Below are 21,907 nucleotides of genomic sequence, written 5' to 3' on the forward strand. Positions count from 1 at the left end.
CTGTCTTCTGTCTGTATCTGTCTGTCTATCTGTCTCCTGTCTGTCATCTGTCTGTCTATCTGTCTTCTGTCTGTCTCTCTCACTGTCTGTCTGTCTGTCTTTTTTCTCTCTCTCTCTCTCTCTCTTTCTCTCGCTCACTCCCTCTGTCACTCTCTCTCGCATGTTGACATTTATTGTCATGAGTCTTGTCCTGGAAGCAGAACTGAGTGATTTCCCCTTTCGGTAGGCCAGCTGCAAAGTCAACATTGACTATATTGTAAAAAGTCATGAAAGCAAAAATTTGCTTTTTGATCTTAATTTAAGATTAGGGTTAGGCATTAAGGTTAGCAGTGTGGGTTAAAATCCAATTTCATGACTGTGTGGCTGTGCCAGCTGGTGACCACTCTGCAGAGCTGCCTCCAGAACAACATTCAGGACAAAAAAAACGCTAACTTGCCCCTCCCTCCCCATCTCTCTTTTGTTGGCAGTCCCAGGTGATGCAGCTATGCCAGGCAGTGCTCCAGATGGGGCAGGTGTGTGGGTTTTTAGCCGCGGTGCCCCCCACTCAGACTGGCTGGTTGCCGTCCCTCCCCACTAATGTAGGCCAGTTCCATTAGGAGCTGGGAGCCCACGGCCATTTACCAGGGGTCTAGATTAAGAAAACACACGTGGATGGCCTGGATGATGAATTATTTCTAGTCCAGCCTGTACGCTAAGCAAACAGGCCTTTCCTATTTATACAATGGACACATGCGCACACACACACGCGCACACACACATACACACACACACTCACATGCACATCTGCATGCCAGTAGACACAAACATACAGACATAGAGTAGGGCATGTGTAGCCTTGACAATGACGTTGGTATGTCTCTATGCATCCTCTCCTACTCCACTCTCAGTGATTAGAGATATGTATAATGTCACCTACTAATATGACTTGAAACTTGTCTTGAAAGAATATTCTTTGCTTTTTCTGCATGAGAAACAAATGAACACACCAAAAACCTAACATACTAACTACCACCAGTTAGCAACTAGCATACTAACTACCACCAGTTAGCAACTAGCATACTAACTACCACCAGTTAGCAACTAGCATACTAACTACCACTAGTTAACACCTAACATATTAACTACCACCAGTTAACACCTAACATACTAACAACCGCTAGTTAACACCTAACATACTAACTACCACTAGTTAACACCTAACATACTAAACTGCACTTAGGTTACCACCTTAACCTACTAACTTGCACTATGTAACACCAGAGATCTAACTACCACAGTTAACACCTACATACTAACACCACTAGTAACACCTAACATACGTGAATACGCACTAGGAGGACACCTAAGCATGACTAACTGGTACACACTTAAATCTATACCGCAGTTTAACCATAACTAGACTGCCACTAGTTAACACCTACATTGCTAACCCACTAGTTAACACCAGATGTCACTAATACCAGCTAGTTAACACGCTAACATTTACTAACTGCCAGCTGTTAACACCTACTACATCCTTTTAACACCTACTGTCTAACTACCACTAGTTACACTACATACTAATCCTAGTTAACACCTGCATACTAATTACCACTAGTTAACACCGATACTAACTGCCTAGTTAACACCGACTACTAACTGCACTTAGTTAACACCTAGCATTAACTACCACTGTTAACACGTCACTCTAATCCACTACTGTTCACTAACTACTCTTAACTGTTAACACCTAACATACTAACTACCACTACCACCTAACATACTACCTGCCACTAGTTACCTAATTACTACTACCAATAGTTAACCTAACCATACTAACCTGCCTGGTTAAACCTTCACTTATACTAACTACGCTACTTAACACCTACCTACTAATGCACTAGTTAACACATGTATGGCTCACTTACCACTAGTTCACACCTACATTACTAACTGACTGGTAAACACGCTAACCATACTAACTACCGCTTAGTTCCACCTAACTACTAACTGCCTAGTACACTAGTATGCTAATACACTAGTTAACCTAACATACTACTACCACTAGTTACCCTAACTACTACTCACCGCTTGTTAACACCTAGCATTAATAACTAACCACTGTTAAACACTTACATTCACTAACTCCGCTAGTTACACATAACATACGGACTGCATGTTAACACTACATGCTAACTGCCACTGTTACACCTGCATACTAACTACCGCTAGTTACAACCTAACTACTAACTACGCTTCGTTAACACCTAACATACTAACTACCACTAGTTAACACCTAACATACTAATTACCATGAGTTTACACCTAGCATACCAACTACCATTTAAAAAATATATATTTCACCTTTATTTAACCAGGTAGGCAAGTTGAGAACAAGTTCTCATTTACAACTGCGACCTGGCCAAGATAAAGCAAAGCAGTGCGACACAAACAACAACACAGAGTTACACATGAAATAAACAAGCGTACAGTCAATAACACAATAGAAAAAAAGAACGTCTATATACAGTGTGTGCAAATGGAAAGAGGGGGTATGGTAATAAATAGGCCATAGTAGAAAAGTAATTACAATTTAGCAGATTAACACTGGAGTGATAGATGAGCAGATGAGTTAACACCTAACATAGTAACTATCACTAGTTAACACCTAACATACTAACTACCGATAGTTAACACCTTGCATACTAAYTACCACTAGTTAACACCTAACATACTAACTAGTCATACAGTCAAATCCAAAAGAGAATGGTCTAAGCACCTGGTTGTTGTAGTCATTAGCAACAGAGAATGGTCTAAGCACCTGGTTGTTGTAGTCATTAGCAACAGAGAATGGTCTAAGCACCTGGTTGTTGTAGTCATTAGCAACAGAGATTGGTCTAAGCACCTGGTTGTTGTAGCCATTAACAACAGAGAATGGTCTAAGCACCTGGTTGTTGTAGCCATTAACAACAGAGAATGGTCTAAGCACCTGGTTGGTGTAGTTATCAGAAAGCTCCCCACATGTCTCATTCTTAGATTAGTCCAGTCAGGCTAGAACACACAGTGTGTTTGTGTTTCCATTCCACTGTAAAGAGAGATGACGGGGGAAATCAGGCAATGCCGCATGTGTGTTGAATGGGATGGGATGGGGCGATTTTGTCGGATGGGTAGTTCTCAGAATGCCTTGATTCATGTCGCCATCTGCTGGACTGAAGAAAGAACTACAGCCTTGGACAACAGGCATACAGCCATTGTTGTTATTGCTTTTGTAGGTCAACTTTTACTTGCCTGATCCACCATCTTAATCACTGCGCTCTTTTTTTGCGAAACAGAATGTAAGCTACCGTGTATAGGATGGTGGAATGAGGCTATACTTATACTAATGTTTATTTTATTTTATTGTTTTTATTGTGTCAACCCACCACTTGTTTTGGTAAAAAACAGCAGAGGGATGGATGTGTTTGCAGTGATATGTTGTTTTGAAGATATACAGTTGATCTAATATCATAATGCATTTAACAGTTATATTCTTCAAGAATCAAGGGCTTTTACCATTCTTTTAAAAGTCCAATCCAGGATGGCCCCTTTAAATGCACAGTATATAAAGTTTGATTTAGTATGTAATTTCGTTTTGTAAAATGAGGGCCTGACAATGTGGCCCCCAGTTTTGTATCATATGTAATTGTGTTCCAGTTTGAATGACAGTGGTTCATTCAAACTCCAGACTTTGAAAAACACTAAATGAATTTACCGGAACAACTGTATTAACTGGGGTTCAGCCACTGGATGGATTATCACTGTCAAAATTGGTCATTTTGTAAGTTGGTTTACATAAAGGTGTCTACTGATCATATCATAACTGAAGTGGATCAGCCAGAGGCTTGAATGACCATGTTCCTGATTGTTTATGACCCAAATATATTCAACAGATAAATGTTTGAAGCAGGTTTTCTTTCCCCACTCACCAGTATTTAAAACCCATTATTTCTTATAAAGAGATACTGTTAGCAGGAAGACAAATATAGAATATACCTGTATTGAAAATGTTCTTGTATAGAAAAGGGCTTTGGGTTATATGTAGGTTCTGGGTGGAATTCCTTTTTTAGTCAATCAACTCATTTATATTTGAAAAGTTTATTTACAAAAATCTACAGACCAGATGGAAAGTGACTCCACTGACATTTTCAATCTCTCCTTTTCCCAGTCGGTAATCCCAACATTTTTCAATCTGACCACCATTGTCCCTGTTCCCAAGAACTCCCAAGGTAACCTGCCTAAATGACTATCACCCTGTAGCACTCACATCTGTAATTATGAATTTGAAAGGCTGGTCATGACACACATCAATACTATCATCCCAGACAACATGGACCCACTCCAATTCGCATACCGCCCCAACAGAACCACAGATGACTCATCCCACTGCCCTCTCCCACCTGGACAAGAGGGGAAGTAACTGTCAGAATGCTTATTCCATAGAATAAAGTTCAGCCTTCAGCACCATAGTACCCTCCAAACTTATCACCAAGTTGGGGACCCTTGGACTGAACACCTCCCTCTGCAACTGGATCCTGGACTTCCTGATGGGCCGGCCCCAGGTGGTGAGGGTAGGCAACAACACCTCCACCACACTGACCCTCAACACGTGGGCCTCTCAGGGGTGCGTGCTTAGTGCCCTCTTGTAGTCCCTGTACTCCCTGTTCACCCACGACCGCATGGCCACACGTGATTCCAACACCATCATCAGGTCTGCTGACGACACGACAGTGGTAGGCTTGATCGCCGATGCCGATGACAGCCTACAGGGAGGAGGTCAAAGACTTGCCAGTGTGGTGCCAGGACAACAACCTCTCCCTCAACATCAGTTAGATCAAGGAGCTGATCGTGGACTACAGGAGAAAGAGGGGAGATCAAGTACCCATCCACATCGATGGGACTGTAGTGGAGCCATTTGAGAGCTTCAAGTTACTACATAATCTCATCATCGTGATGTCTTGACTGGCTGCATGACTGCTTGGTATGGAAAATGCACCGCCCTCAATCACAAAATGCTACAGAGTGTAGTGAGGACAGCCCAGTACATCACTGGAGTCGAGCTCCCTGCCATTCAGGACTTCTATATCAGGCGGCGAGGAAGGCCCGAAAAATTACCAAAGACTCACCACCCAAGCCATGGACTGTTCATTTTGCTACAGTCGGGCAAATGGTACCAGAGCATCGGCTCTCCGTCCAAAATGCTCAGAGAAATCTTCTACCCCCAAGCCATAAGACTGCTAAATGGTTAATTAAATGGTTACACTGCTCTGCACTGACCCTATGCACACTCACAAGACTCTATACTGTATACACACCACATACACACTCACACACATTACACTGACACTACACTTGTGATATAATGGCTGCCGTCACAATGGACAAAACATTTGCTTTTCTTTAAAAAACAAGGAAAATTCTAAGTGACCCCAAACTTTTGAACGGTAGTGTATGTTTAGAACTCAGTTATACACTGGTGAGCTCTGCAATGGTCACAAGGCTACAATAACTTCCTATTTATGTCTGTTGACTTGTCGAGACTGGACCAGAGCCAATCAACGACCTTACCCTCAACTAGCCCTAGTCGTGAATCTGACCGCAAAGTTGATGTTTCCCACATTCATTAACCACCATAAATCTGATTAGTCCTGATCTGTCCAGTTTAAATGAAAAGTTTCAGCTTCTACGTGTGATAGTCCTCTTTTATTAACGATGTGATTCCGTAGACAAAGGCTCCTGAATAGACTTCAGCTTCACACTGACATCACAAGTGCTTCATGAGATTACATGCATTAAGCTGCTTTAGCTGCAGGAATAGAAACATTAAGAAGTGGAGCCGTCTTAGGTGCACGGGTCATGTGGCGTCTTTGTGAAAGATATGCCCTGTATGACTAACGCTCTTCAACTTGACAGACTATTCTATAAGGGGGAAAAAATAACCCCTTTCTGGACATATTCATTCAGGGGTAAGTTAGTGCATTTACTTGGTATGTTCATGGCATCGGAGTCTCTGAGATATAGGTTGTGTATGCCAGGAATGCATATAGCTCACCTGAGAATGTAACGGAAGGCGTAGAAAATGGTCACGGAGAATAAACTGGAGTGTATTGAGAATCTGGGATTCTAGAGGAAATGTGATTCTTACCATTAAAATGAATAACTGATTCAGTAAAGCATGCAAAATATTACCGTGTATAAGGGTTGGGGTCAATTGCAATTTAATTTGAAATTCCAATTAAATTCTTGAATTCACTTAWTTAGTTGGAAAATGTATGTTGAATTCAATTTGAATTTCACAAATCTTCAAGTTATTGGAATTGGAATTGTAAAAACATAAAATCTTTGGAATTGAATTGTAATTTAATATTTTTACATTTCACAGTTAATGAAGTTAATGCACATAGTATCAAAAATGTATTGTAGGATGTGTTTTCAATCATATTAACCCGTATCACTATATTTTCAGTATAGCTAGGCTGTCTGAAGTGACACGATCAGMCTGAAWGGCTGAAGGAAGTGAATTTGAATGTGTGGAATTGTTGGAGATCATTTAAATATTTGGAATTGACCTAACATTGGAATTCAGAAGAATTAACTTATATCTGAATTCAAAGACTGACCTGGAATTGAATTCAATGGAATTTACAGGGAGAGAGAATTGAATTAGAATTGAATTTGTGGAATTGACCCCAACCATGYTGTGTATGCCAGGTAATTTGGAAATAGTGATAATATATATTTTCAGGTAAGTATGAAATGTGCATATGGGTGGCAAAGGCTATCTGTTCTTTCCTGGTGTTGGCTAATTCTACTCAATGGATTACGTTTAATTAAATTCTTGTTTAATCTTAAAATGAGTCAACATTTTATATGCATTTTTGGCTGTATCACTATGGACATTATATCCTTATCTAATGCTGACATTACATGTGGTGAGATGACAAGACATTACATTCATGTCAAGCAGTTTGGCCTAAATTAAGCCAATTTATCTTAAAAAACATTTTTTATAAATGTATGGTACATCAACTCTTTGCATCAATTGTGATGCTTTTTAAAATTCTGGGCTCATTCAGTGGTTGAATAAATCTGTCATTTTGGACCTGAGCATAATCAGGGAAATAGATACCTATTTCCTATGCCAGCACGAGAGAGTGGACATTAAGCCTCAATTTAAGAGTATTTAACAGTAGGATTTCACACCAACTATCACATATCTATATGTGTAACGGATGTGAAATGGCTAGCTAGTTAGCGGGTACGCGCTAATAGCGTTTCAATCGGTTACGTCACTTGCTCTGAAACMTAGAAGTAGTGGTTCCCCTTGCCCTGCAAGGGCCGCGGCTTTTGTGGAGCGATGGGTAACAATGCTTCGTGGGTGACTGTTGTTGATGTGTGCAGAAGGTCCCTGGTTCGCGCCCGTGTCGGGGCGAGGKRACGTWYTAAARTTATACTGTTACATGTGCAACATGATCACATCAGAAAACTGTTTTCTGTCCGTTTCCTACTGCTTTATAATGATCTATTGGTGTGGAAATTGTCGGCCTACCATTTCATCAAGAACCGTACCAACGGTACAGTTGCTGTAGATGTGCCACTGTTTTTTGAGAGCCAATTCTAATCAAACACTCAGATATTGGTATGTTGCAAGCATCATAATCAATATTTTGGCCAACTTAACCCAACACCTAGCGAGCTTGTCAATCTGCTCAGATTTGTTTTGGTTGCTTAATTAATGGCTAAGGTGTGGGTTGACAGCCAMTGGAACTAGGTTGGACTCCCGGTCAGGGCTACCCCCAGAATTCACTACAGTATATAAACACTGTTCATTCCGTTATTACTTTTAACCCTATCAGTCCTGAGAGCCCAGCAAAAATTGACCTTTTCATTTATTTTACATAAATGTATATTTTATATAGCGCTTATATTTAGCCTTACGATGAAGTGCTTTTACCATTTTATTTTCAGAACAACCAGGACTAGAACACAAAAACTATTTGACATAAACAAATGTCAATWAAAAAAATAAGGTCAGCCAAAGCAAAAACGTGATAGAAATGCATTTATACTGAAGTTGTTTGCTCAGTGGGAAATTAATAACCAACTAGTCAGTAACAACTGTGTGGAGTTTGGATGTTTGTGACAGCAACTATGTGAGCTTATTACAGTATTATAGACATTATGTCATAGGGATTCTATGATCTTCTATGTGTAGAAAAACCCAATACTTTCTAACGAGTGTAGTGTCGCTTGTGAGCTTCATAGAGCAAAACATATTACATGTGCCATTCGGACTCCACGGACGATTTTGTAAAAAAAAAAAACCTGATCCCGGGCCCTTTCGGGAACTGCGCTTGTCTCACAAACACCGCTCCAGCTCAACCCTCTTTAATCACACAGACTAATGGTCGGTACCAACGGATGCAGAAGAAATAGACGAATCCAAAAGGTACAACCCAGAAGTCAAACACACAAAGTCCAAATCACGCCGGCATCACGGTGGGACTAATTGGGTTAAACAGCTAATGAACAATAAAGTTGTTCATGATTTTGTAATCGTCTGTTGCAGTGTATGGGAGATTGGAAGCTGAGGCCTAGGGAAGAATGAGTCGTCGCGGGAGCAGGAGGAGGAACAGTCGGAGGAGGAAGAGCCCCACCAGCAGTAAACGTGAGTGGAGGTTATTGGGGCGGATCCTTCAGAGAAATGGGGTTAATCCTGTCATGGCTGGCTGAGTCACGCCCGGCCCATGCACCCACACCTTCACTATTAAGCCTGCCAATGTTTGGCCAATCGGAGCAGGTGAGGATTACTGTGGTCTCTATGTAACCACAGCTAATGGACAAGAGCCAAGAGGCTCCATCTTGGAATGAATCACACACATTGTGATAAGGTGCCATTTTGTCAAATTGAGCTTGAGAGAAATGCTTCACAGAAAAGGGTCAGTAGTGTATATGAGGATGGCTCAGCAGCCACGAGGCCTATAAGGTTTATACCAAATGCAAGAGTTGGAAAATATTCAACCACAATCCACACTACAATGTATTAATCAATTCAACCTCAGGGATCAACCTTTTAGATACCTTTTGAGAGATTTAGTTCCTCAGTCTCATAGCTTGTCTTGTGCAGTGATATCCATGCGCAGTGATATGGCATTTTGGCCGTACAGTGGTCTTAGTAGTTGTTGTTGTAGTTTTTGATGTAGGCTATCTTGTATTTCTATCTCCGCATTCCTAAAATGTTAAGGTGTATTCATTTTTGTCTTCCTTACAGAGAGTACCTCTCAATGCGTTTTTCAAAAACAAAACAAAAGTAACAGTGTGGTTTGCCAGGATGATATCACTGAGAAAGGAGAAATTGAATCATTACGCAAAGAAAATATTTTGTCAGACTCTGATGAAGAGGGAAAATACAGTGAGATTCCAAGCAAAGAGAAAAAAGTCAGGCGAGACAGTCAAGGGGAGTCCTCTCGAAACAAAAGGCCACCTAGCATCGCAAAGCAAGAGAACATAGACAGGGGGGTGAAATTCACAACTTTGGTAACCATTGACGATTTGCAACCGTCATCTTCAAAAATCATCTTTCAGCACTCTCGTATTGGCTCGAATATGAAGTTTGAAATTCAAGAAATTCTACAGTCCGATAACTCAGGGATCAAGACAGTATATGTATTCGAAAGTCAACAGGGGGCTACCGGAGAGCCTTGTGTCCAGAGTCAACGTGAGAAGAGACTCAGTCCAAATAATGATTTAATTCAGCAGTCATGGACTCTAAACCCAAATGTAAACATCACAGTGCACAGTCAAAACAAGAAGCACAACTACGAATTTAACTTTCCAGAAAGCAGCAAGGATACAGGGGTCACAGCAGGACATAGCACTGCCTCAAGGTRTTGTGGGGAATTGGCCTGCCGCAAAAGCTGCTGTGATGATCAATTTGCTTTTCACCGTTCGCCCAGCAACAATGACACCGACTTCACATTGGCAGGTGGGTCCTCCAGCCCACCCCCTTTGCCTGACTTCTGGAAAAGCACAGATGCACTGTGTGACATTCCCCCACCATGTGAGTTTTCCGACCGTAAATATGAACCCCTGGCAGACCTTACCGAAGACATAGCTTCCTGTCAGATTGGAGCTTGTTGTACTATGGACAAACAGCAATGGTTATTCAGTCCACCACCCTCCATGAGGCACCATAAAGACTCTGGTTGCCCCTACTCACTTGATGGTGAAGACAGTGCCCATTTGGCATCTTTCTTCGACAGTGTATCGGAATCAGACAACTATGAACCCATGTTCATGAGACCACCATTGTCAGTGAGCAGGTCCAGTTACACCAAAGACTTCATCCAAAACCACGAGATGAAGACCCAGATGCGTAACAATAGCATAGCTACCGTAGAATGCAAAACCTGCTCGGCATCCAGTTATCTACAAAAGCCGACGAAGAGGCGGCGGACTTTCCCTGGAGTGAAAGAAGAACCAAGTCAAATGCAGGAGGGCCTACCTTCGTGGGAGGGAAGGGAGTCCTTTTCGTCTGGCACCATCTCCTCTTACATGATGGAGTCCCTGCCGCTCCAAGCAGAGAGACTAAGCAGACTGACAGCAGACCACCAGGAAGATGAGAGGCTTTGTCCCTTTAATGCATTGAGTCGTAAATCCTCCCGAAGCAGCTACAGTTACAGACCCAGCTCCAGCAATGCAAACAGCCAGCTCGAGACACAGCAACAACTGATCAATCCGTCCTACGCATCTACGTCCGAGGAGGCTGTAGAAGAGGTCTTCCAGTTACCAGAGCCGAGGCACCTACCATGTGAAGAACCCAGAGGACCCGACATGGACTTTGGAGGGAATGCATTGGCGGACATGGCTTTCGGAGTGGAGCAGATCGAGGTGGCAGAGAGCGGCTTTGATGAAGACATGGGGGAAGTGGAGGACCACAGCCTAGATCCCACGATGGAGGAGCTCACACAGAGGGACCTGCTCATTCAGGTCGTCCCTCCCTCCCCTTCCAAACTGTCATCCCAAGAGAATTCAGTTTCCGATCTTCAATCCATGCGGCGAAGAGGATCAGTCATGGCCATAACAACAGGGGGCACTGAGCAAAGGTTATTGCAGAGTGTCTCCAAACTAGCAGAGAGCGCAGCTCTGAATAGTCCCCACTGGGACGCCTTCAACGTAATCCCAGAGGCACGGTCTGTGTTCCCCATACTGGACATGGAGATGGACTCAGGAATCACAAGTAAAGCTACAGAGGAAGTTAGACTAACCCCGAAAAGGTCTCTTACTGTAAGAGCTAGCATCTCCAGCCCTACTCTTTCACAGATCGAGGAGGGGAAAGAACCTCCTCCAAAATACAAGATTGTAGAGGATTCAGGCATGGAAATTGCAGAGGCACCCAGTCCAGATCATGAATCTCAAGACCAAGAGACAGAAAGCAAGTGGAAGACCAAGCTATATCAGACAGATTCTACAGCGGAAAAACAAAGTGTGTCCAAATGTGAGTTGTACCAATCTCACGTTTTTCACTAATCATAGCCTAAGACATTGATTCCAAATCCCCACTTGTCCCAGAGGGACCACCAGTTTCAATCATATGGTTTAGATGATATAGGGGGGGTCAGAAAGTGTTCTCATATGGGTATCCTTTATTTATTTTCTGAAGCCTCCTTAGAGGTCAAGGACAACGGCCCCGAGCACTGGGCTAAGAGACGGAATCTCTTCAAGGACAGCAAGCAATGGAGCTCTATAGGAGGAAGCTCCATAACCAGCAGCGTCAATGAGGAGTCAGGTAGGCACCCTAATGTCCCCTAATCTAGAACCAGCCGCAACACAGATATTGAGTGGTATGCCTTTATTGCTATGACCAGACATAACAAGGCAATCAGAACTGTTTGAACAGGAGGTAGAATATGATATAAGTCGTATTTTAGGCATGTCAGCGATGCCATAGGTTTCCAGAATTGGGGTGATTGGGCTGTAGTCATTGTAAATCTATTGTAGGTATTGCAGAAAAGGGAAGGCAATGGCATCTCCCATAAATAAGCACAACAACGCTTTCACTTCATGCTCTTTTTATATTTCAAAAAAAGCTTATGTGTTTTGACTTTCGTCAGCAGGTGCAATCTGGGAAAAAACACAACAACAATTCCACCTACTTTACTATTTGTTGTTTTTCAGATTGCACCTGCTGACGGAAGGCCTACGTTCCCACAAAGAAAGGTGCCCAACACCCCTCCCCCCCAAAAAAGCAAGCTTTGACGAAGTCGAAAGTCGAAATGCGCCCACTTTTTAAAAATAAAACAGAACTCCGTGAACTAAACATGTTGTTGTTGTTGTGGTTATTTATGGCAGATGCTATCACTTTGACTTTTCTGGAATACCGGAACCAATGATGTATAAGTCATTAACAGAACATTTGTTTCGGGAAAACTAGTAATGGAATGTCATGTCATTCTATGTGTGCTTATGTCACTGTGTAGGAATTTCAGAAGACAGTCGTTCTGTTGACATGGCAGCAAGGGACCTTGGAGATAAGGGTTTCTACACAGAAACCTTCCACTGTGCGTCATGGATTTACAGTGGAGACGAAGTCAGTCCGGCTGCTGGGACAGTTCCTCCTGGTCTCCAACCTCGAACTGTCACAAGTAGGACACCTTTCTACATTTCTTACATCACAGTGTTGGGGCCTTCTCCAATAAAGTCAGTCTATTCAGAGATTGAAAATCAGTTAACAATATTAAAATCTACTTAAAGAAAATAATCAACGTGCCAGAGTTTGGCGTAGCGTTCTAAGCTCCCAACTCTGGCCGATGTATACCACCTGGCGACAGAGGTTTGAGCCCTGTGTCGGCCACCCTATGTCTATGGCCATACTACCTTTCCCTCTGTACTGTCAAGAAAATTTTACTAAAATATCTAAGGAGGTCCTGTAAAACAAATACTACTTCTACCACTACTGATGTTACTTCTACATGTACATGCTAGTCATTTAGCAGACGCTCTTATCCAGAGCGACTTGCAATAGTGAGTGCATACATTTTCATATTTTTACTACTACTACTACTCCTACCACCACCAATGTTCTTTATGTTATCAACAATTTAATAGAACTCGTGAAGGTGAAAACATAGATGGACCATTCTTACCTAATTGGTTCTTCTCTCTGCAGTTCGTGAGAGGACGGTCAAGATTTGGAAAGGAATGGGAGAGTACCCCTGGGGGTTCAGAATACAGTTTTCCAAACCTATTGTGGTCACAGAGGTCGACACAAGTAAGTCCATTTGTGTACCGTATTTGTACTATGTGCAACTTATCATGCTAATAAATGCACAGCAAAGGTTACTTAATATTTTCAATTGTATTGTTTGCTTGATAAAGATGCAGTTTGCTCAACAAAGAATTTGCTATCCTTATAAAAGAGACCGATTTAGTATATTTTTTATTTTTAGGCGGACATTTTGTGTCACAGCACCAATTGCCAAGCAGTTTGATGTTTTTGACAGATATTATCGCTGCTGCAAGTGTCCGTTGGCAGTATCTAGCAAACCACACTGCTAGCTCAGCTGTAAGCCAAGCTCCTCCCTTCTGGTTTCAGATGGAGCAGCCGAGGAGGCGGGGCTATTGGTGGGAGATTTCGTCATGGCCGTCAATGGGATCGATGTCACCAGTATCCCCCACTCTGAGGCAGCTGACCTGGCAAGACAAGGTAAGAATAATATAGGCCAACATGTTAATTGTTAGGTCATGGTACTGCACAAGTATGTGGTTAGAATTTGCTATAAAGGATAATGCACCACAAGAGGTTGGTGGTACCTTCATTTTGGAGGACAGGCTCGTGGTAATGGCTGGAGCGGAATCTCTGGAATGGTATGAAATACATCAAACACATGGTTTCCATGTGTTTTATTCCATTCCATTCACTCCGTTCCAGCCATTATTATGAGCCGTCCTCCCCTCAGCAGCCTCCTGTGGAGTGCTCATCAGGTACCTATTCACAAGCCAAAACTGACTTAAAGGACAGCATGTCCTGACAAACACTTTGCTATCATGTTTAGTTTTTTTAGTATGTGATTGAGAATGGAATCCCCTATTATTTGKTTTTTGATAGGCCCAGACCTCCTGACTATGACCATTGGCTCAGACATCGGTCGAGGCCCCAACACCCCCAGACCTACCTGCCGGGGCTACCTCCATAAACGCACCCAGTCTGGCCTGATCAAGGGTTGGAGAAGGAGGTGGTTCGTGCTCAGACATGACTGCTGCCTGTACTACTACAGACATAAAAAGGTGAGCACAGCATCCTGGTAACTCGTCACGTGCCTTTAGAGAAACTACCCTACTGTGTTTTGGATCCAAAAGGGACATTTCAAATTCAAAGTTTGTCAGACGTTTTGCATACCTCATAATTGCTCTTCAGTCAAGCTGTATTATATTCCACACTATGTGTTGTGTAAATGCCCCTGTAGGACAACATTACATATGAGGTGAACTATCCCTACTTTCTTCCACAACAATATTCTCCCAGGAGTTTAGAAAAGGTGAATTGGGCCTGGAAATCGATTAACAGGAAGTCACGTATGATATTAGTTTTCTTTGAAGGGCTTACAGTAACTATGACATGTGTGGATTGTGGTATTCTCTTTAAGTGGATGAAAGAGTGTCCAGATAAACATGGCTTAACAGTCATCCACATGGCACCACTCCTTCACTCTAACAGTCACCCACATGGCACCACTCCTTCACTCTAACAGTCATCCATATGGCACCACTCCTTCACTCTAACAGTCATCCACATGGCACCACTCCTTCATTCTAACAGTCATCCACATGGCACCACTCCTTCACTCTAACAGTCATCCATATGGCACCACTCCTTCACTCTAACAGTCATCCACATGGCACCACTCCTTCACTCTAACAGTCATCCACATGGCACCACTCCTTCACTCTAACAGTCATCCACATGGCACCACTCCTTCACGCTAACAGTCATCCATATGGCACCACTCCTTCACTCAGTCATCCTCAAGACACCACTCCTTCACTCAATTAGTCATCCTCAAGGCACCACTCCTTCAATCTAACAGTCATCCTCAAGACACATCTCCTTCAATCTAATAGTCATCCTCAAGGCACCACTCCTTCACTCTAATAGTCATCCTCAAGACATCACTTCTTCACTCTAACAGTCATCCTCAATACACCAATCATTCACTCTAATAGTCATCCTCAAGGCACCACTCCTTCACTTTAATAGTCATCCTCAAGGCACCTCTCCTTCACTTTAATAGTCATCCTCAAGGCACCTCTCCTTCACTCTAATAGTCATCCTCAAAACACCAACTATTCACTTACAATCTCCACTGACAGCCAGTGTATTCTGTTGCAGGATGAGGGGAGGAAGCGAGCTCTGTCATCTTTTAAGCTAGAGGGAGCAGATGTTGGAGGGGACCCCTCCCTGGGGAAACCCTTTGTGTTCAAGTGCTGCCCCCTGTCTGCCAACCGAGTGTACTACTTCTCTGCTACATCCAACCTGGAGATGAAAAGGTATCGATAGAGTAGTAGTCCTTGCATAGTGTTTATTGCGTTTTTATGTCGTTTTGTGTATGACCAGACTAATTTCAGATAGAAATGCACGTTATAGATCTATCATTCATTCTCATTMAAATAAAGTATGATAAGGTGCTAGATCTATTCTATGTGCCGTAATTTCTACGCTTCTTCTCCATTCCATTTTTGGTTTATTTTTACTTTCGGTTTTGTACATCAGCTGAAAATACAATATTTGGGGTTATTGAAAATATTCTTCACAGTGGTTTAGATGGTACCATGATTCTCTATGGCTATGCTATACATTGCTTGTAGTCACAAACTGAAATTAGATTTGAAACATTTTAGAATTTTAGAAACCAGGAAATAGCAGAGCACTAAATTGTACATACAACGCTAATAACAAGTTATTTATTGAAATAAATATCTGTGATATTGCTCACCTGCTGTTTTTCATGTTTTAGGTGGTTGGATGCCATGGACAGAGCTGTTCATCCTGTAACACAGGTAAGGATTGTTGTCAAACACTGAAAACATGTAGAATTTATATCCAGTTATTCTTACAAGCTAATCTAAAATAAAATATACAATCTTTCTTGAAATTCTGTATTGCATTCCATCATGCATATTTTTAACTGTGGAGGATATAATCAAAGTTGGTTTTTGGGGGGAACGATTCAAATAAATGAGGCATGTTGTTGTCCATGCTGAGACTATAGCCTATAGAACTAATCCCTGCCCTGACCTCTCATGTGGCAGAATCACGTGTGGGTGGATGTGACTCGCCACAACGCCAGCCTCCCCCCACTGGCCGTGAAGAACCCAGAGTGCCTGGGCCTGCTTCACCAGATAGACAGAAATAACAAGGACACGTGGGTGCAACACTACTGTACACTGAAGGACGGCTGTCTCTACTTCTACGCAGGCATCCGCTCAACTCACGCTCTGGGTATGTTGTGATGGCATGCCTCACCTTGATCATTTAAAAAAAAAAGATATTTAACTAGGCAAGACAGTTATGAACAAAATCTTATTTTCAATGACGCATAGGAACAGTGGGTTAAACTGCCTTGTTCAGGGGTAGAACAACAGCTTTTTAACTTGTCAGCTCAGGGATTCGATCTTGCAACCTTTCAGTTACTAGTCCAACGCTCTAACCACTAGGCTACCTGCCGCCATAATGTTGACACTGAGGAGACTATCTGTGTTGTCCATTTAGGAAAATTGATTAGGAGTTATTGATGATAAAGATAAATTATAAATGTATGATGATATGATAATTAGATGACAAACCATATTCTGTTTAACCCACATGTCAATGAATGGGAATCAATGACTGAGACATTATTAGCGTGGTGTTTTTTGTTGTCAATAACTTATTAGCGAGGTTTTGTTTTTTAACCCATTAAATGACATTATTTGCACTCCTTGGAGAAGCCTCCTCTGCTAAATACTGTAATATACAGTATCTGACTGCCTCTAGAAGCCTCCTCTGCTAACTACTGTAATATACAGTATCTGACTGCCCTGTATATTACAGTAGTTAGCAGAGAGGCTTCTAAGGGCAGTCCATATACTGTATATTAACAGTAGTTAGCAGAGGAGGCTTCTAGAGGCAGTCAGATACTGTATATACAGTAGTTAGCAGAGGAGGCTTCTAGAGGCAGTCAGATACTGTATATTACAGTAGTTAGCAGAGGAGGCTTCTAGAGGCAGTCAGATACTGTATATTACAGTAGTTAGCAGAGGAGGCTTCTAGAGGCAGTCAGATACTGTATATTACAGTAGTTAGCAGAGGAGGCTTCTAGAGGCAGTCAATAATACTGTATATTACAGTAGTTAGCAGAGGAGGCTTCTAGAGGCAGTCAGATACTGTATATTACAGTAGTTAGCAGAGGAGGCTTCTAGAGGCAGTCAGTAACTGTTATTACAGTAGTTAGCAGAGGAGGCTTTCTAGAGCAGTCAGATACTGTATATTACAGTAGTTAGCAGAGGAGGCTTCGAGAGGCAGTCATACTGTATATTACAGTAGTTAGCAGAGGAGGCTTCTAGAGGCAGTCAGATACTGTATATTACAGTATTTAGCAGAGGAGGCTTCTAGAGGCAGTCAGATACTGTATATTAAAGTAGTTAGCAGAGGAGGCTTCTAGAGGCAGTCAGATACTGTATATTACAGTAGTAGTAGCAGAGGAGGCTTCTAGAGGCAGTCAGATACTGTATATTACAGTAGTTAGCAGAGGAGGCTTCTAGAGGCAGTCAGATACTGTATATTACAGTAGTTAGCAGAGAGGCTTCTAGAGGCAGTCAGATACTGTATATTACAGTAGTTAGCAGAGAGGCTTCTAGAGGCAGTCAGATACTGTATATTACAGTAGTTTAGAGAGGAGGCTTCTAGAGGCAGTCAGATACTGTATATTACAGTAGTTAGCAGAGGAGGCTTCTAGAAGCAGTCAGATACTGTATATTACAGTAGTTAGCAGAGGAGGCTTCTAGAGGCAGTCAGATACTGTATATTACAGTAGTTAGCAGAGGAGGCTTCTAGAGGCAGTCAGATACGTATATTACAGTAGTTAGCAGAGGAGGCTTCTAGAGGCAGATACTGTATATTACAGTAGTTAGCAGAGAGGCTTCTAGAGGCAGTCAGATACTGTATTTACAGTAGTTAGCAGAGGAGCTTCTAGAGGCAGTCAGAACTGTATATTTACAGTATGTTAGCAGAGGAGGCTTCTAGAGGCAGTCAGATACTGTATATTACAGTAGTTAGCAGAGGAGGGCTTCTAGAGGCAGTCAGATACTGTATATTACAGTAGTTAGCAGAGGGAGGCTTCTAGAGGCAGTCAGATACTGTATTTACAGTAAGTTAGCAGAGGAGGCTTCTAGAGGCAGTCAGATACTGTATATTACAGTATGTAGCAGAAGGAGGCTTCTAGAGGCAGTCAGATACTTATATTACAGTAGTTAGCAGAGGAGGCTTCTAGAGGCAGTCAGATACTTAATACACATATTTGTCGAAGCCTAAGGATAAGAGTAACAGATATAAGAAGCTTCTGAGGAGTAATACTTGTTCTATGAGCTAGCATAGTTTACAGACATGAGGAGGTAGAGAGTCTAGATCTAGTATATTCAGGTCAGATGCTTTGAGAGTCAGGTAATGTCAGAGGAGCGCGGGGGCTTCTAGAGCGCAGAAGTTATACTTGTATTATGAGAGAGAGTAGCATCAGATGGTAAGGCGCGACGCGATAAAAGTTTACATGGAACGTGGCAGAGTCTATGACACGGAGGAGAAAGTATGTAACAGTCATAGGAATGCTCAGTACGTAGTATAATATATAGCAGTATGGGGCTCAGCAGAGAGTCAACAAAAGTGTGGAACTGGTTGGCGCACACTGATATCGTAGAATTACTAGGCAGAGGAGGCTCTAGAGGCAGTCAGATACTGTATATTACCAGTAGTTAGAGCCAATGGAGGCTTCTAGAGCGCAGTCACGATAGCTAGTCATAAGGCCATATCGAGGAGTGGGATATTAGACGTCTAACAGGCTTTGTAGCTAGCAGATTAGACAGAGCGAGGCTTCTAGGAGGATCAAGATGTATATATGTTGTAGCAGAGGAGGCTTCTAGAGCGCAGGTAATTAGCAGAAGACTCGTATGAGGCAGTATCTAGAGATATGACAGCTTTAGAGAGTTTAGGCTAGTCGTTACGTACAGTAGTGAGAGAGGTTCCAGTAGCAGTCAGAAGGCACCTATCCAGGTTAAGAAGTAGAAGCTCAGACATCGATTGTAAGGGAGCATAAGAAGCTCTAGTCAGATTTAGTTATATACAGTAGTTAGCCTAGGTCAGGCAGCAAGGGGCTTCGGATCACGAATTTATTAGACAGTAGTGACAGAGGAGGCTGACTATGTGAGGGTAATAGATTACTTTTACAGTTGAACAGGGAGGTTCAGTTGCACAGATACTGTATTTAATGTACAGTATGTTAGCAGAGGAGGCTTCTCCAAGGAGTGCAAATAATGTCAGTTAATGGGTTAAAAAACAAAACCTCGCTAATAAGTTATTGACAAAAAAAAACACCAGTATGAATCGTCTCAGTCATTGATTCCCATTCATTGACATGTGGGTTAAACAGAATATGGTTTTCATCTATAATATCATATCATCATCATTTATAATTTATCTTTATCACAATAACTCCTAATCAATTTTCCTAAATGGAACAACACAGATAGTCTCCTCAGTGTCAACATTATGGCGGCAGGTAGCCTAGTGGTTAGAGCGTTGGACTAGTAACTGAAAGGTTGCAAGATCGAATCCCCGAGCGACAAGTTAAAAAGCTGTTGTTCTACCCCTGAAACAAGGCAGTAACCCACTGTTCCTATGCGTCATTGAAAATAAGATTTTGTTCATAACTGCCTTACCTAGTTAAATACTTTTTTTTTTAATGATCAAGGTGAGGCATGCCATCACAACATACCCAGAGCGTGAGTTGGCGGATGCCTGCGTAGAAGTAGAGACAGCCGTCCTTCAGTGTACAGTAGTGTTGCACCCACGTGTCCTTGTTATTTCTGTCTATCTGGTGAAGCAGGCCCAGGCACTCTGGTTCTTCACGGCCAGTGGGGGAGGCTGCGTTGTGGCGAGTCACATCCACCCACACGTGATTCTGCCACATGAGAGTCAGGGCAGGGATTAGTTCTATAGGCTATAGTCTCAGCATGGACAACAACATGCCTCATTTATTTGAATCGTTCCCCCCAAAAACCAACTTTGATTATTCCTCCACAGTTAAAAATATGCATGATGGAATGCAATACAGAATTTCAAAGAAAAGATTGTATATTTTATTTTAGATTAGCTGTGTATGAATAACTGATATAAATTCTACATGTTTTCAGTGTTGACAACAATCCTTACCTGTGTTACAGGATGAACAGCTCTGTCCATTGCATCCAACCACCTAAAACATGAAAAACAGAGGTGAGCAATATCACAGATATTTATTTCAATAAATAACTTGTTATTAGCGTTGTATGTACAATTTAGTGCTCTGCTATTTCCTGTTTCTAAAATTCTAAAAATGTTTCAAATCTAATTTCAGTTTGTGACTAAGCAATGTATAGCATAGCCATAGAGAATCATGGTACCATCTAAACCACTGTGAAGAATATTTCTCAATAACCCACATATATATTGTATTTTCAGCTGATGTACAAAACCGAAAGTAAAAATAAACCAAAAATGGAATGGAGAAGAAGCGTAGAAATTACGGCACATAGAATAGATCTAGCACCTTATCATACTTTATTTTATGAGAATGAATGATAGATCTATAACGTGCATTTCTATCTGAAATTAGTCTGGTCATACACAAAACGACATAAAAACGCAATAAACACTATGCAAGGACTACTACTCTATGCGATACCTTTTATTCATCCCGGTGGATGTACGAAAGTAGTACACAGCTCAGGTTGGCAACGGCAGCACTTGAACACAAAGGGTTTCCCCAGGGAGGGTCCCTCCAACATCTGCTCCCTCTAGCTTAAAAGATGACAGAGCTCCTTCCTCATCCGCATATGCAGCAATACACTGGCTGCAGTGGAATGTAAGTGAATAGTTGGTGTTTTGAGGATGACTATTAGAGTGAAGGAGAGGTGCCTTGAGGATGACTATTAAAGTGAAGGAGAGGTGCCTAGGAGGATGACTATTAAAGTGAAGAAGTGATGTCTTGAGGATGACTATTAGAGTGAAGGAGTGGTGCCTTGAGGATGACTATTAGATTGAAGGAGATGTGTTCTTGAGGATGACTGTGATTGAAGGAGTGTGTGCCTTGAGGATGACTAATTGAGGTGAAGAGTGGTGTCTTGAGGATGACTGAGTAAGGAGTGGTGCATATGAGACTGTTAGCTGAAGGATGTGCCATGTGGATGACTGTTAGAGTGAAGGAGTGGTGCCATGTGGATGACTGTTAGAGTGAAGGAGTGGTGCCATGTGGATGACTGTTAGAGTGAAGGAGTGGTGCCATTGATGACTGTTAGAGTGAAGGAGTGGTGCCATGTGGATGACTGTTAGAATGAAGAGTGGTGCCATGTGGATGACTGTTAGAGTGAAGGATGGTGCCATATGGATGACTGTTAGAGTGAAGGAGTGGGTGCCATGTGGGTGACTGTTAGAGTGAAGGAGTGGTGCCATGTGGATGACTGTTAAGCCATGTTTATCTGGACACTCTTTCATCCACTTAAAGAGAATACCACAATCCACACATGTCATAGTTACTGTAAGCCCTTCAAAGAAAACTAATATCATACGTGACTTCCTGTTAATCGATTTCCAGCCCAATTCACCTTT

General features: G+C 42.1%; 1 protein-coding gene, 1 long non-coding RNA gene and 1 pseudogene across 2 annotated transcripts in view; 2 read left to right on the forward strand and 1 right to left on the reverse strand.

Annotated features, from left to right (window-relative positions):
* The first annotated feature begins 5,872 nt into the window (after positions 1-5,872).
* pdzph1 (PDZ and pleckstrin homology domains 1) overlaps positions 5,873-21,907 on the forward strand; it is a 23,113-nt gene continuing 7,078 nt past the window's right edge. Inside the window, exons 1-11 of the mRNA XM_024135075.2 lie at positions 5,873-5,981; positions 8,585-8,683; positions 9,287-11,512; positions 11,678-11,803; positions 12,495-12,659; positions 13,184-13,285; positions 13,610-13,720; positions 14,123-14,301; positions 15,404-15,561; positions 16,029-16,071; positions 16,324-16,513. Of these exons, the coding sequence (XP_023990843.1) occupies positions 8,620-8,683; positions 9,287-11,512; positions 11,678-11,803; positions 12,495-12,659; positions 13,184-13,285; positions 13,610-13,720; positions 14,123-14,301; positions 15,404-15,561; positions 16,029-16,071; positions 16,324-16,513 (3,364 nt within the window). The 5' untranslated portion in view covers positions 5,873-5,981; positions 8,585-8,619. The remainder of the gene's footprint in view (positions 5,982-8,584; positions 8,684-9,286; positions 11,513-11,677; positions 11,804-12,494; positions 12,660-13,183; positions 13,286-13,609; positions 13,721-14,122; positions 14,302-15,403; positions 15,562-16,028; positions 16,072-16,323; positions 16,514-21,907) is intronic.
* On the reverse strand, positions 13,620-16,159 carry LOC139023875 (uncharacterized). Its single transcript, XR_011475094.1, has 3 exons — positions 16,008-16,159; positions 15,370-15,547; positions 13,620-13,707 (listed from the first exon to the last, which is right to left on the reverse strand). It is a non-coding gene; the product is annotated as an uncharacterized lncRNA (long non-coding RNA).
* LOC139023873 (lysozyme C II-like) overlaps positions 21,633-21,907 on the forward strand; it is a 3,256-nt pseudogene continuing 2,981 nt past the window's right edge.

Source organism: Salvelinus sp. IW2-2015, unplaced genomic scaffold (genome assembly GCF_002910315.2).
Source record: "Salvelinus sp. IW2-2015 unplaced genomic scaffold, ASM291031v2 Un_scaffold75, whole genome shotgun sequence".
Lineage (NCBI taxonomy): Eukaryota > Metazoa > Chordata > Actinopteri > Salmoniformes > Salmonidae > Salvelinus > Salvelinus sp. IW2-2015.